The following is a 14,838-nucleotide window of genomic DNA, read 5'->3' as shown; positions in this document are numbered from 1 at the left end:
CTTTCTCACAACAGTGATAAAGAGGCATTAAACGGTCTTGTCGTCGGGGAAAGAGCGTCTCGTTAGCAACAAGAAACAAACGCAAAGACGAACAAAAGTGTGACGTTTGGTTCAGTTGATAATGAAAGATGATATGGTGGTCAAAATACTGAATTTCATTATTTAAGTAAAAGTAAAGTTACACCTGGTCAAATATTACTCCAATGCAAGTGAAAGTAGCTCAGTAAAATGATTCCTTAAGTTAAAGTATTGAAGTATTCACTGTAGAACTTACTTATTATTGATACTTGTCCGTCTGTATGATGCTAATCGTAACTTTGTGGTTTAAAAGATAAGAAGTTGCAGTCGAGTTACTTTTAAAGACGAGATGTAAATTATAGTTTGGTCTCGTCCGGTAAAATAAGTTTAAATGATGTAAAAGTTCAGTTTAGAAAGCCATATTTGGGTATAAAAGGTACATTAGGCTAAAATATCAATAAATTAGCGTCAGTAACATCATGTTTATAGCTTTAATGGGACAAACAACATGAAAAACTGCTCTTTTTATGTATATTATTTGTCTTTCAAATGTAGTGGAGTCAAAGTAAATAATTAAGTATATACAACTATAAAGTACGACTTGAGTGAAGTCCAGACCCTCAAAAACAGTAATTAAGTAAATGTATTTAGTTACTGAGCTCATCTGATGACATGTGGCATTGAAACTAAACTCATAGTTGATGTGACGTCCTTTATCCTCCGCGACAACCAATCACAATCACAGTGACCAATCGACTATTAAAATAACCATAACATTGGCCATCGTTATCTGGACTAAACACTGTAAAACACAGGCCAAAAGAGACGTTTTATCACAAAGATAGTGGCATTATTACATCAAAACGGCCATTCTATGTATAGAATCTTTCCGTCAACATATTTACCTTTATCTGACAAAAAATGTGTTACAAATTCTCAAAGTACAAAAGATATACATATTTTACGAGTCGACTAATGGAAAAAATAAGAAAAAATCAAATGTCTAAAAGCATTTTTGTCCTCTCATATTCAATTCAATCTGATTTAGTTTCGTCTTCGTGATAAACCATATTTATCCAGACTTAAAACGCGTTGCTCCGCTCCGTTTTTAAAGTTACATTCATCATTTTGGCACGTACGACTTTCTGACAGAGGCGACACATCTACTGCCTTTCTTTAACTTTCTTTAACCTTTTAGCGCCCTCTGCAGGTAATGATGGTGTTTAAACAGTCTTACATAGACATTTTGATATAATTCTACATCAGCACATACCAATGGGTGTCTGAATAATGCCAAATATAGATGTTTAAATGGGAATATTGTGTAAAAATCAACTTTAACCATGTCATAATTGTCTCTCTTCTCGTTTTACTCACTTCAAATTTGTATTTGAAGTGATTCTTACACGTTTGAGTCATATTTATTCAGCTTTTATTGTTTCTACAACGGCACGCAGCGATCGGCCGAGCACAAAAGGACATTATAATCCGTTACATTTCCACTGCTTGAATCTACAGCATGAAACAATATGTAAAAGTACTTTGAGAGGATTACTGTGCTCTTAGCGGCACGTGGTGATGTTTAAGTGCTTCTCTACGTTTGTTTAAAGAGTCACGACCGCTCCGAATGACCATTTTCTCGTACTGCAAAGGTTTACATGCATCGTTATCAAACCAGATTAAGAACCGACTCGTTTAACTGATTCTTCAATTAAAGACGGACTGACAAGAGGCTTTTGTCTTTTGATTTTATTATTATTATTCTTTTGTTATGTGCATATCTCAGTTTTTGGGCTATACGTTGAATTGTTTTGACGATATGGAAAAATGAAAAAAATAAAATATTGTATGTGTCTTTTATAGTTTAATGTGGGGCTTTAAAACTCATCTTATGAAAAAATAATCGTAATATTGAGGGAAAATGTAAATGTCCCAGTGAGTTTGTTCACATACAAAGCGCCTGTTTCAGTAGAACAGTGTTTCTTTGTGTGAATGACCTCCAGAGACAGAGAGGTCATTGACACGAGCTGAAGCCACAAAGTCGACTGGTGTTCAGTAAACGCTCGTGGTCAGGGCCGCAGCTAGACATTCGGGGGCCCTAAAAAGTACTCAGAGGTGCCCCCGACCCACTTTGAACGTGTAAAATATACGTAGGGGTTTCATGTCCGTAATACAAAGAAAATGCAGTAAACACTTGTGTCCAGTAAACGCTCGTGTCCGGTAAACGCTCGTGTCCGGTAAACGCTCGTGTCCGGTAAACGCTCGTGTCCGGTAAACGCTCGTGTCCGGTAAACGCTCGTGTCCGGTAAACGCTCGTGTCCAGTAAACACTCGTGTCCGGTAAACGCTCGTGTCCGGTAAACGCTCGTGTCCAGTAAACACTCGTGTCCGGTAAACGCTCGTGTCGTGTCCAGTAAACACTTGTGTCCAGTAAACGCTCGTGTCCGGTAAACGCTCGTGTCCGGTAAACGCTCGTGTCCGGTAAACGCTCGTGTCCGGTAAACGCTCGTGTCCGGTAAACGCTCGTGTCCGGTAAACGCTCGTGTCCGGTAAACGCTCGTGTCCAGTAAACGCTCGTGTCCAGTAAACGCTCGTGTCCAGTATATGCTTATGTTCCAAAAACACTTGAGCGAATGGCGGTGCTCATTAGCGCATGTTGCCAATTTAGCCTTTAGCTGTTAGCTACATCTTGTAGTTCGTACAAGTGGGGAAATGATTTCTGGAACCTGAACGTAGTCTAATGTCATTGTGTCCTTAATAATAAACTGGGAAGTGACTTTGACTAAACAGCACAACATTTAAGGGTTTGATTTGTGCAAGACTGATCTAAAACGTGGCTCGCTAAAGTAAAAAAAAAAAAGTTACAGGCCAACAACGCTCAAACTTCCTGCTTAGCTCTATTAATCACTGTAAAAAGCCGACTCTGTGATTTCATTATTGTTGGAATCAAACTCCAGACTTTCCGGGTAAAAGAGTCGTCCGACAGCAACAAACGTTCTGACTTTTAAACGAGCAAAAGTCTTTAACGTGAGATTTCGAATGCCGTCGGAAGTGTGACGCTGTAGCTCAGTCGTAGCTCAGTGGTAGCCCAGTCGTAGCCCAGTTGTAGCTCAGTCGTAGCCCAGTCCTGGCTCAGTCGTAGCTCAGTCGCAGCTTAGTCCTGGCTCAGTCGTAGCTCAGTCGTAGCCCAGTCGTGGCTCAGTCGTAGCTCAGTCGTAGCTCAGTCCTGGCTCAGTCATAGCTCAGTCGTAGCCCAGTCGTGGCTCAGTCGTAGCTCAGTCGTAGCTCAGTCGTAGCTCAGTCGTGGCTCAGTCAAAGCTCAGTCGTAGCCCAGTCGTAGCTCAGTCGTAGCCCAGTCGTAGCCCAGTCGTAGCCCAGTCGTAGCCCAGTCGTAGCCCAGTCGTAGCCCAGTCATGGCTCAGTCGTAGCTCAGTCGTAGCTCAGTCGTGGCTCAGTCATGGCTCAGTCGTAGCTCAGTCGTGGCTCAGTCATGGCTCAGTTGTAGCTCAGTCGTGGCTCAGTCATGGCTCAGTTGTAGCTCAGTCGTGGCTCAGTCATGGCTCAGTTGTAGCTCAGTCGTGGCTCAGTCATGGCTCAGTTGTAGCTCAGTCGTGGCTCAGTCATGGCTCAGTTGTAGCTCAGTCGTGGCTCAGTCATGGCTCAGTTGTACCTCGTGCGAGTGCTCTTTGCTCTTGTTCGCGGGACCCTCCTCTCCACACTCCATGGGCTCGTCCTGGGGGCTGGCCCGGTCCGTTCTGGAGGAGGAGTCCGGGGCGTCCCATTGCGCCGTGTGGGCGGGGCCGGGGCCGCTCGTGGGGGCCGGACGCTCCTGATCGGCCCTGGACTCTCGCTCCTGCAGCTGCTGTCGGTACTTCTTCTTTAGGACCAGATACTTCTCTCCCTAAGACGACAAACAAACCAGTTGATGTCCACGTCTCATGATCAGGGACGTCACGGTTATCGTAAAATCATCGTAAAATCAAGAAACAATAATCGTGGCAATTTTAGAAGCAAAATTAAGTATTTTTGTACAATATACGCCCCAAAAATAGACCTAAATGTAAAGAACTTTATTTTATTTGGCTGTTTTTGTCACATTTCACTTTTTTTTGTCTTTGAGAAGGTTAAAACTTGAGCAACAATCACACGTCAGACCACGAGATTTCACTGTTGTTCAGTCACAGTCTCAATAATCGTGAATAATCGTTAAATCGCAATGTTTTTCTCACAATTATCGTAAACATTTGACATGGTATGATCCCAACATAACGCATTAACCTCATTGTGTAACTTTTTCGATGGAGACATCATTGCTTTGCCTGGAATGTTGGAACTAAATGTTTAAAGCGCCCCCTACAGGCCGGACGACTCATTGAACTGAAACGCAGTTAAGATAAATACATTTAGAATTTTGCTAAAAATTCTTTTGTAAAGTGTAAAGCCACTCAAGACGTCACAGTAAATTCCACTTTATCACTTTTATGTCTAAAAAGAGTCAAAATCAGTCAGTAAAGAGTCAGTAAAAATTATTTTAAAAAATGTATCACAGAATAGCTCATTTTTTAGGTTTCTAATTTCACTTCCTGTTTGTAATTGATGACATCACACTAGGAAATTACCCAGCAAACACTGGGCCAAAACTCATTCATCACTATTTTTTTATTTGACGAATAAAAATATATGAGAGCGACTTTGTCCTGTCATTTTCTACGTAGTTTTCAAAGTTTTCTCCTCAAATACCTGCTCGATTGGTGTAAAACTAATATAATAATATAATTTATACGTACAACAGGTATAAATACAGCAAATAAAGTCAAAATGAGAACGGGCCCTTTAACCCCCGAGTAAGTGGCCAAATGAACAACGTGAGGGTAAAAGACGTGTGAATGAATAAACCTGGCTGGTATGAGGAGGTGAAGAGGAGGAGGAGAAGAGGAGGTGAAGAAGAGGAGGAGAGGAGGTAAAGAGGAGAAGAGATGGGGAAGAAGAGGAGAGGAGGTAAAGAGGAGGAGAAGAGGAGGGGAGGAGGTAAAGAGGAGAAGAGGAGGTGAAGAAGAAGAGGTGAAGAAGAAGAGGAGGAGAAGAGGAGGAGAAGAGGAGGAGAGGAGGTAAAGAAGAAGAGGTGAAGAAGAGGAGGAGAAGAGGAGGTGAAGAAGAGGAGGAGAGGAGGTAAAGAGGAGAAGAGATGGGGAAGAAGAGGAGAGGAGGTAAAGAGGAGGAGAAGAGGAGGGGAGGAGGTAAAGAGGAGAAGAGGAGGTGAAGAAGAAGAGGAGAGGATGGGAAGAAGAGGAGGAGAAGAGGAGGAGAGGAGGTAAAGAAGAAGAGGTGAAGAAGAGGAGGAGGAGAAGAGGAGAGGAGGTAAAGAAGAAGAGGTGAAGAAGAGGTGATGTGGGTCAGTGGCTGAAGGACAGAGGAGCAGAACAAAAGCATAAACACACGGAGCTTATTCTTGGGCCCGATCTAAACTGTAAACACATTATGGCATTAAAACGTCTATCGTCATGGAGACGAGCAGGCCACGTAACCGGGTCAACTTACGGGTCAGCTCTGCCCGCTGTAAGAATGCATGTGGTTCAAGGTTTTATTCACCAATAAAACACCGACATAAGACGGATAATAATGTTACTTTAAGGCCTTAGTTATTTTATTACTTGGTTTACGGATCCGCCGCACTTAGATTATTGATTTCTTCAATATAAATATAATAAATTATTATCATTTTTTTTATAAAGTACCGCCGACAAAGCAAAATAGCATTAAATTAAGTGTAAAAAGCGGTATTAAGTCAAAAGATAAGAGCACGTGAAGCAATTTCTCGCCAAACTCCTGCGGAAGTCTTTGACTGAGCGTATCTGTCCCTACGCGCAGCCCCGGGGAGAGAGCGCGCACCCGTTTCCCTGCTGCTGCGCGCCTTTATATCGCAAATGCACATTTTAAACCCGTTTACCACATTTTCTTCAGCGTGTTTTGCCATGACTGGGTGGGGGAGGGTGCACACTTAAGCATCACTTCTGTCTGTCTAAAACACGCTAAATCTACTGTCACACGCTAAATCTACTGTTACACGCTAAATCTACTGTCACACGCTAAATCTACTGTCACACGCTAAATCTACTGTCACACGCTAAATCTACTGTTACACGCTAAATCTACTGTCACACGCTAAATCTACTGTCACACGCTAAATCTACTGTCACACGCTAAATCTACTGTTACACGCTAAATCTACTGTTACACGCTAAATCTACTGTCACACGCTAAATCTACTGTCACACGCTAAATCTACTGTTACACGCTAAATCTACTGTCACACGCTAAATCTACTGTCACACGCTAAATCTACTGTTACACGCTAAATCTACTGTCACACGCTAAATCTACTGTCACACGCTAAATCTACTGTTACACGCTAAATCTACTGTCACACGCTAAATCTACTGTCACACGCTAAATCTACTGTTACACGCTAAATCTACTGTTACACGCTAAATCTACTGTTACACGCTAAATCTACTGTCACACGCTAAATCTACTGTCACACGCTAAATCTACTGTCACACGCTAAATCTACTGTTACACGCTAAATCTACTGTCACACGCTAAATCTACTGTCACACGCTAAATCTACTGTCACACGCTAAATCTACTGTTACACGCTAAATCTACTGTTACACGCTAAATCTACTGTTACACGCTAAATCTACTGTCACACGCTAAATCTACTGTCTACTGTTACACGCTAAATCTACTGTCACACGCTAAATCTACTGTTACACGCTAAATCTACTGTCACACGCTAAATCTACCGTCACACGCTAAATCTACCGTCACACGCTAAATCTACTGTCACACGCTAAATCTACCGTCACACGCTAAATCTACTGTCACACGCTAAATCTACCGTCACACGCTAAATCTACGTCACACGCTAAATCTACTGTCACACGCTAAATCTACCGTCACACGCTAAATCTACTGTCACACGCTAAATCTACTGTCACACGCTAAATCTACTGTTACACGCTAAATCTACTGTCACACGCTAAATCTACTGTCACACGCTAAATCTACTGTCACACGCTAAATCTACTGTTACACGCTAAATCTACTGTCACACGCTAAATCTACTGTCACACGCTAAATCTACTGTTACACGCTAAATCTACTGTTACACGCTAAATCTACTGTCACACGCTAAATCTACTGTCACACGCTAAATCTACTGTCACACGCTAAATCTACCGTCACACGCTAAATCTACGTCACACGCTAAATCTACTGTTACACGCTAAATCTACTGTTACACGCTAAATCTACTGTCACACGCTAAATCTACTGTCACACGCTAAATCTACTGTTACACGCTAAATCTACTGTTACACGCTAAATCTACTGTCACACGCTAAATCTACGTCACACGCTAAATCTACTGTCACACGCTAAATCTACGTCACACGCTAAATCTACTGTCACACGCTAAATCTACTGTCACACGCTAAATCTACTGTTACACGCTAAATCTACTGTTACACGCTAAATCTACTGTTACACGCTAAATCTACTGTCACACGCTAAATCTACTGTTACACGCTCCTGCGCGCCGCGTCTCTCCAGACCCCCCCTCCCCCCTCCTGTTTTAGACAAACCTGGAAGAAAACATCTTTTGAAATTGAAATTATATTTATATTTCGTTCGCCTGTGCAATATATTTCATTTAAAAAAACGTAAACAAAGTAATAAAATAACTGCGGCCTAATGGAAGAACATTCAAAGTTAAAAGTTACATAGTGCACCTTTAAACTGCAGTACTATGGCAAAGCTCACTGTGTATAAATGTTTAATTCTATATAAATGTTTCTGTGTGATAAGTTTGTTTGTTTTTCAATTCATAACCACTTAAAAATATAAAAATTATAGTAAATAAAAAAATAAAAATTGAAGAATTTATAATATTTTTAAATAAATTAAATGATAATACAAATTAAAATAATGATAAAAAATTGGCTTTCACAATATAGAAGAATAGAGTGTTAGTGTGAAAAGTGTGTATTTGGGTAAAAGCCACTCAAGACGTCACAGTAAATTCCACTTTATCACTTTTATGTCTAAAAAGAGTCTGTTACTCATTTAAAGACGTCCGTTACTGTTTGAGTTCCACTCTGAGTAAGAATGTTAAAAGAGGAAGTGAAAACAGCAGTTGCAGATTCCTGGGCGTAAACATAGAGTTCAGACATTTCTCTTTCCAACTAAATTGTTCTCTCTTAAATCCTGAGTGTCAAACTTTTTAAACCTTTTATTTATAAGTCTTGTGCTTCCAAGTGAAAAATCAACATCTGGATCCAAAAAGCTGTGAAATGGTGAAGAAACACTTACGTTCTCTGACTTGACCACTGCGATGCGGTCGATTATCAGCTTGAATTCTTCTCTGTATTTCGCTGCAGGGAGGAAACAAACAACAACAAACAAGTTCAAGAGTAAGTATAGAAACCAATGCGGAATAATTTGAAAGAGTTACTATGGATAACAAAGAAGCAGATATTTTAAGGATTGTACAGTGTTATTTATTGCATTTATTTTGTATTTATTTATTTTGTATTTATTTTATATTTATTTTATATTTATTTTACATATATTTTGTATCTATTTTGTATCTATTTTGTGTCTATTTTGTATCTATTTTGTATCTATTTTGTATTTAACATTTATTTAATATTTATTTAATATGAATTTAATATTTATGTATTTAATGTATTTAATGTACTTAATGTATTCATTTTTTTATTTTTTAAAATTATTTATTTGCCATTATCATCATTTTCATCATCATCATTATTATTATTGTTGGAAGATAATTAATCAAATACTTTGGTCAATGTGTATTTTATTTATGGCTGCGTACCACAAACACCTGCAGTACCCACTCCTGCCACAAGTCATTCAATGAACCAAAGCTTTATTTAAATAATACTTTACATTTGTGTGTTTGTGTCGTAAACTGTTTGTAGCTCGATGTATAAAGTAAAGTCACTGAAGATCTTGGCTCTGAGTTAGTTTCTTAATCGTTGCGAGACGAGGCACAATCTGGATGTTTTGGATTTATGGAACCATAAACAAATAAGCGCTCCGGTTCCCACGGCAACAGACAAAGCCTCGTCGTACCTGAGCCCAGTCTTTACCGTGGGAAACAAAACACTCAGATAATTCACAAGGACAGACTCTCCAAACGTCACAGAGATGAAACCTCTGGACGTTACTGCGGCGACGACGGCGGCCATGTTGGGACTGTAGGTGTAAGAGCGTAGAACTGACCACGGGACGCTCTGACTGGTTAATCCACCTGTCAATCATGTCCATCAAAACACACTGAATATAAGAATGGAGTCTGAGAAATAACTGATAATTAAAATATGTATTGATTGGATCTTGTGTGTTTAGTCATAAAGGCAAAAACATGTATAATACTGCAGTTTTAGTCTGTATTTAGATGATAAAAGTAACACAAATAGCTGATGTGTCGCTTAATCTTTAGAATAATGTGATTTTCTATAATCTGTTCATATTTAGAGCAACCAAAACATTTCCAGGAATTTCCAGGATTGACATAATACGGAATATTGTCATAGGAATATTCTTATTTCTTACAATTTTCCAAATACATTAGGTTTTTCTTTTAGTCCAATGACATTTTTTGGACTATTTTAGCAGCAGAATTAAGTCCTTTCTGCTCAGCCTTTTGTCAGAAGTAAATCTGAACATGCTTTTTTATTCCACCGTTTATGTCAAATTAATCATTGATAAAGTTTGATTTGATAAAGCAGGTCACATGTCGAATGTGTTAAGAAAACAAGAAGGAAAGAAAATGTAGGATTTTATTGTCGTGATGTTGATGATCGTGAATTATTGTTGATCCGCGACGTTTATTCTCACAATAACGCTGCACTAAAATGTTAAACCGCGACGTCTCAGCTCGCTAAACACGTCGCTTTAAACGTCCTTTAACACCACGTCAGCACCGGCTCCTGACCAGTCCTGCTCAGTCCTGCTCAGTCCTGCTCAGTCCTGCCCAGTCCTGCTCAGTCCTGACCAGTCCTGACCAGTCCTGCACAGTCCTGACCAGTCCTGACCAGTCCTGACCAGTCCTGACCAGTCCTGCACAGTCCTGACCAGTCCTGCACAGTCCTGACCAGTCCTGACCAGTCCTGACCAGTCCTGACCAGTCCTGCTCAGTCCTGCTCAGTCCTGACCAGTCCTGACCAGTCCTGCACAGTCCTGACCAGTCCTGCACAGTCCTGACCAGTCCTGACCAGTCCTGACCAGTCCTGCACAGTCCTGACCAGTCCTGCACAGTCCTGACCAGTCCTGATCAGTCCTGCTCAGTCCTGCTCAGTCCTGCAGAGACGCTGGACAATCGACCGTTTCCGCTCAGTGTTTGTGCGATAGTAACAACAGGAAACGCAGAGGAAGCTGGACTCACATCTGCCCCGGCCAAAGCTCCCCCACGCGCCGCCGCACACATGCTAGCTATTCATTAGCCGCACTGTCAAACACTCATTTACACTCATTTTGGACGAGACGTAACAGCTGTAGAGTGTAAATAAAGTATAAATATCACAATAATGGAAATACCACGATTATTATGTCACGCGTATTTTAAAAAATCAAACGTTCTGAATGAAAAAGTAATAATAGTGACAATTGAACTGAAATAACTTGTTTTCTCTATTATTATTATTATTTATTTATTTGTTACTATTAAATTGCGATTATCGATTAACCAAATAATCTTGACGAGCCGCAGTTTTTACAGCTTTCTAATTTTGACTTTATTTGGTGTGTTTATACCTGTCGTACATATAAATTGTAGTTTTACACCGATCGAGCAGGTATTTGTGGAGAAAACATTGAAAAATCTGTAGAAAATGACAGGAAGTGACATCACACCAGGGACACTCATTCCAGACAAAGTTTATGCAGAATTTACACCAAAAAACAACTTTTTTGACAGTGTTTTCATGGTAATTTCCTCGTGTGATGTCATCAATTACAAACAGGAAGTGAAATTACAAACCTAAAAAGATTGATATTCTGTGATACAATTGTTTAGCAAAATAAATGCTTTTATAAATACATTTTTAACCAAATAAAAGGTTTAAATGTGGTGACCAAAGGCTTCTAGAAAGATAATATTTACGAATAAAGTGAATAATTATAATACGACAATTATTTTTTGTAGTCAACTCGTCAGGATTCGTGGATAAACTAAAAAAGCTTGAGAGTTTAGTGTTTTTGGAGGGTTTTTTTTTACACTTAGAAACTTTTACATCGCTTTATTCTCATTTCTGAACGTGTTTGCATACATTTAAACTACAAGGTTGGCCGCGTTTACAGAATAAAACCTTTGAGAGACTTTGAGAGACCCTGTTCTCCGCTCCCTAAATAATGCAGACTTTTCTTCCAAATATGAAACCATTTTATTGTAGATTGAAATGCTCTGCAGCGTCACGAATCGTTGCTCGAATCCCTCTCAAATCCAAACTCTTGCCCTGCCCCAGTTCGGCCGTTCCGCGCGACGAGAGACCCCGGCCCTTCGCCCGCTTCCCGGTGAATACATCTGGTCTTAATTATGATTAAATGCGACACAAAAGCCTCCGTCGCCACATGCTGCGACGGGACTAACGCCGACGAGCACTTTTTCTAATTGGGAGAACCGTGTCAGATGGCCCGGTATCAAAGCGCTCGCCCTGAACCGCTGCTGACGACTGACATCACATCTGCCTCGGCGTCCAAGGTGACTCCGGATAAGAGGATTCTGGGAAACACGGGAACACGACATGTCCCGGCTAAAGACCCGATAATGCCGAGCTAAAACAGAGTGACCCGTTCGGTTTTGGGAGATAGCGCCAGGAATCTAATCGCGCCGGTGTTTCTCACAAAAACGTGACATAAACAAAGTCAATAATGCTAACTTAATGATACAGTTTGATAACAGAGATGATTGCACAGGAATATAATGAGTAGATGCTGTGTTTAATGCTCATTTTGCTGTGTTTTTTCCTATAGCCGTTAGCATGTTAGCATTAGCTCTCAAAAACACAACGTTCAGCTGAAATCAAAGCCTTGTTAAAAGTCATTGTTGAGCGCGTGAACCTTTTGGCGTTTTATTTGAAAGATAATTAGCCTGTAAACTTTATATAGAGAGTCTGATCATGTGATGCTAATGCTAATCTGTTACATGTGACTGACGAGGAGTAAATATCATGACATAAATGTGACGTACAGTAGCATTTTCATACACTTTAAATAGGGTTTTTATACCTGTTGTAAATATAAATGATAGTTTTACAACAATCGAGCAGGTATTTGTGGAGACAACGTTGAAAAATCGGTGGAAAATGACAGGAAGTGACATCACACCAGGGACACTCATCACAGTCAAAGTTTATGGAAAATTTACACAAAAGAAAAAAAATTTGGGACTCTAAACATTAATTCAACAAAATAAAGTCGCTCTCATATATTTATAATTTTCAGTTAAAAAAAATGGTGACATTCGTTTTGGCCCAGTGTTTGCTGGGTAATTTCCTAATGTGATGTCATCGATTACAAACAGGAAGTGAAATGATATACCTAAAAAAATGTGGTGTTTAGTGATAAAATGTTTATAATTTTTCAGCAAAATTCGCAATATATTTATCTTAACTGTGTTTTAGCTCAATGAGTGGTCCGACCTGTAGGGGGCGCGCTAAGAGAAATCAAAAGAAGTGGGAATAGTTTTCAAAATTGGTATTGAGATTTTTAAAACTTTTAACATGAATCAAAACAGAAAAATGAATGAATAGGACAAAATTAGAGCTTTATTTGACGGGATTTTGACGCTAATCTCACAATATAAAACGACAGAATATGAGAAACACAAAATATTTGTTACGCCATCGTCAATCAGCCGCTACTGGCCATCGTACCATGTGGGCATAACGGTTAACCAGAGGCTTCACGGTTCAGTCCGCGACACCAGAACACTGCCCCAGGGCACGTCTGACTACAGAAACACAACCACCACGCGGGACCCTCCTGGACGAACGAGGCATTACACCGACAACAGCCACGCCTTCACAGCCACGCCTTCACACCTCCAAGAGCGACCGAGGAGGGATATAAAAACCCATGACAGTTCTTACTTTGATCGACGAGAGAACGAGTCAAACGATTTATTCTAGAGACATTTTACAGCTATTTTAACCAAATTAAAAGGTTGAATCATATTTTTTTTTAACATATAAAGTGCATTAGTGATAAAAATCTGAACTAGTTTATTATGCTTTGACATTTTAATGCAATAATCCCAGTGTAAAAAGCTCATTTTAGCAGGTTATAAGGTCCAGTTAACAGTAACGATGACCAAAATACACTTATGATTAATTAAATACCGACTTGTCATCAATTAAACCGATTAATCATGGCAACCACAACTAAAAAGTGACTTTACGTGCCAAGAAAAGTATTGTATAAGATTAATAGTTGTTTTAACAGTGGGAAAATGTTGGGAAATGTCTGAGTGAGGCTAGTTTTTCCACTGCAGCAAAGACTGACAGAAATAGCCAGTATTGATTCAAGAGATTACATAAGACTCAGGAGGAGGCAAGAGACACTCAGCTCCATGTCGTCCTGCAGTGTCCCGGGACAGTCCACACATGGTCCCACAGTCCAGTCCCACATCTGCAACAGGGAGGGACAAGGAAACGACACGACTCCTGCTCAAACTGCGGCTCTTTTGGGGTGAAATCGAACACAAAACAGATGTGAAACTTCCCCCATAACACGCAGAACACGCAAATCCTCTTTACGCACGCAACACGCCTCACTTCAGATGTTTCACCGTCTCTAAAGTCGCGTCTGCGCTGGATCTGGTGCGTTAAAAGGTCATGAAATGGGATTAAACCACGTTAAAGGACGCGGGGTGGACTCACCTCGTAAATGCGCGTCACTGTGGCCAATGAAAGGCTTAAACGTCTTGAGGAGATCCGCGTTTTTGACCCTGTTTCCCCCGCGACAGAAGAAGTGCTCCAGCAGCGCCTCCTCACTCACATCCTGCACCTCCTTCTCCTCCTCCATCTTTCTCCTCTTTCTCCTCTTTCCACGCGCGTTTCTCACGTGATTCCTGCTCTTGTTTCAGGGCTTTATGTCGCGGTGGTGAAACGTCTCAGTCCGGCATGTTGCAGCTTCTCTTTGTGGCTAATTTGTCATAGTAAAGTCTAAACTTCACTCCACCCAGAGGCTCCTCCTGCACTTAACCCTTTAGTCACTCCATGAGGACAAGGGGACAGGAGACAGGGGAGAGGGGACAGGGGAGAGGGGACAGGAGACAAGGGACAGGGGACAGGAGAGAGGGGACAGGAGACGGGGGACAGGAGAGAGGGGAGAGGAGACAGGGCATAGGAGACAGGGCATAGGGCATAGGAGACAGGAGACAGGGCATAGGAGACAGGGCATAGGGCATAGGAGACAGGAGACAGGGCATAGGAGACAGGGCATAGGAGACAGGAGACAGGGCATAGGAGACAGGGCATAGGAACAGGGCATAGGAGACAGGGCATAGGAGACAGGACACAGGAGACAGGGCATAGGAGACAGGGGACAGGGCATAGGAGACAGGGCATAGGGCATAGGAGACAGGAGACAGGGCATAGGAGACAGGGCATAGGGCATAGGAGACAGGAGACAGGGCATAGGAGACAGGGCATAGGAACAGGGCATAGGAGACAGGGCATAGGAGACAGGACACAGGAGACAGGGCATAGGAGACAGGGGACAGGGCATAGGA

At 41.2% G+C, this 14,838-nt stretch overlaps 1 protein-coding gene across 1 annotated transcript in view; it reads right to left on the bottom strand.

Moving 5' to 3' along the window:
- LOC140362690 (ankyrin repeat domain-containing protein SOWAHC) overlaps positions 1-14,183 on the bottom strand; it is a 40,495-nt gene extending 26,312 nt beyond the window's left edge. Inside the window, exons 1-3 of the mRNA XM_072448843.1 lie at positions 13,985-14,183; positions 8,391-8,452; positions 3,688-3,918 (exon numbers count right to left, since the gene is read on the bottom strand). Of these exons, the coding sequence (XP_072304944.1) occupies positions 3,688-3,918; positions 8,391-8,452; positions 13,985-14,129 (438 nt within the window). The 5' untranslated portion in view covers positions 14,130-14,183. The remainder of the gene's footprint in view (positions 1-3,687; positions 3,919-8,390; positions 8,453-13,984) is intronic.
- Between the last annotated feature and the right edge of the window lie 655 nt (positions 14,184-14,838).

The sequence above is a fragment of the Eucyclogobius newberryi genome, unplaced genomic scaffold (genome assembly GCF_026437365.1).
Source record: "Eucyclogobius newberryi isolate DKJ021-1_F unplaced genomic scaffold, fEucNew1.0.hap1 SCAF_17, whole genome shotgun sequence".
NCBI classification, from domain to species: Eukaryota; Metazoa; Chordata; class Actinopteri; order Gobiiformes; family Gobiidae; genus Eucyclogobius; species Eucyclogobius newberryi.
This window is presented reverse-complemented; position numbering and strand designations above follow the sequence as displayed.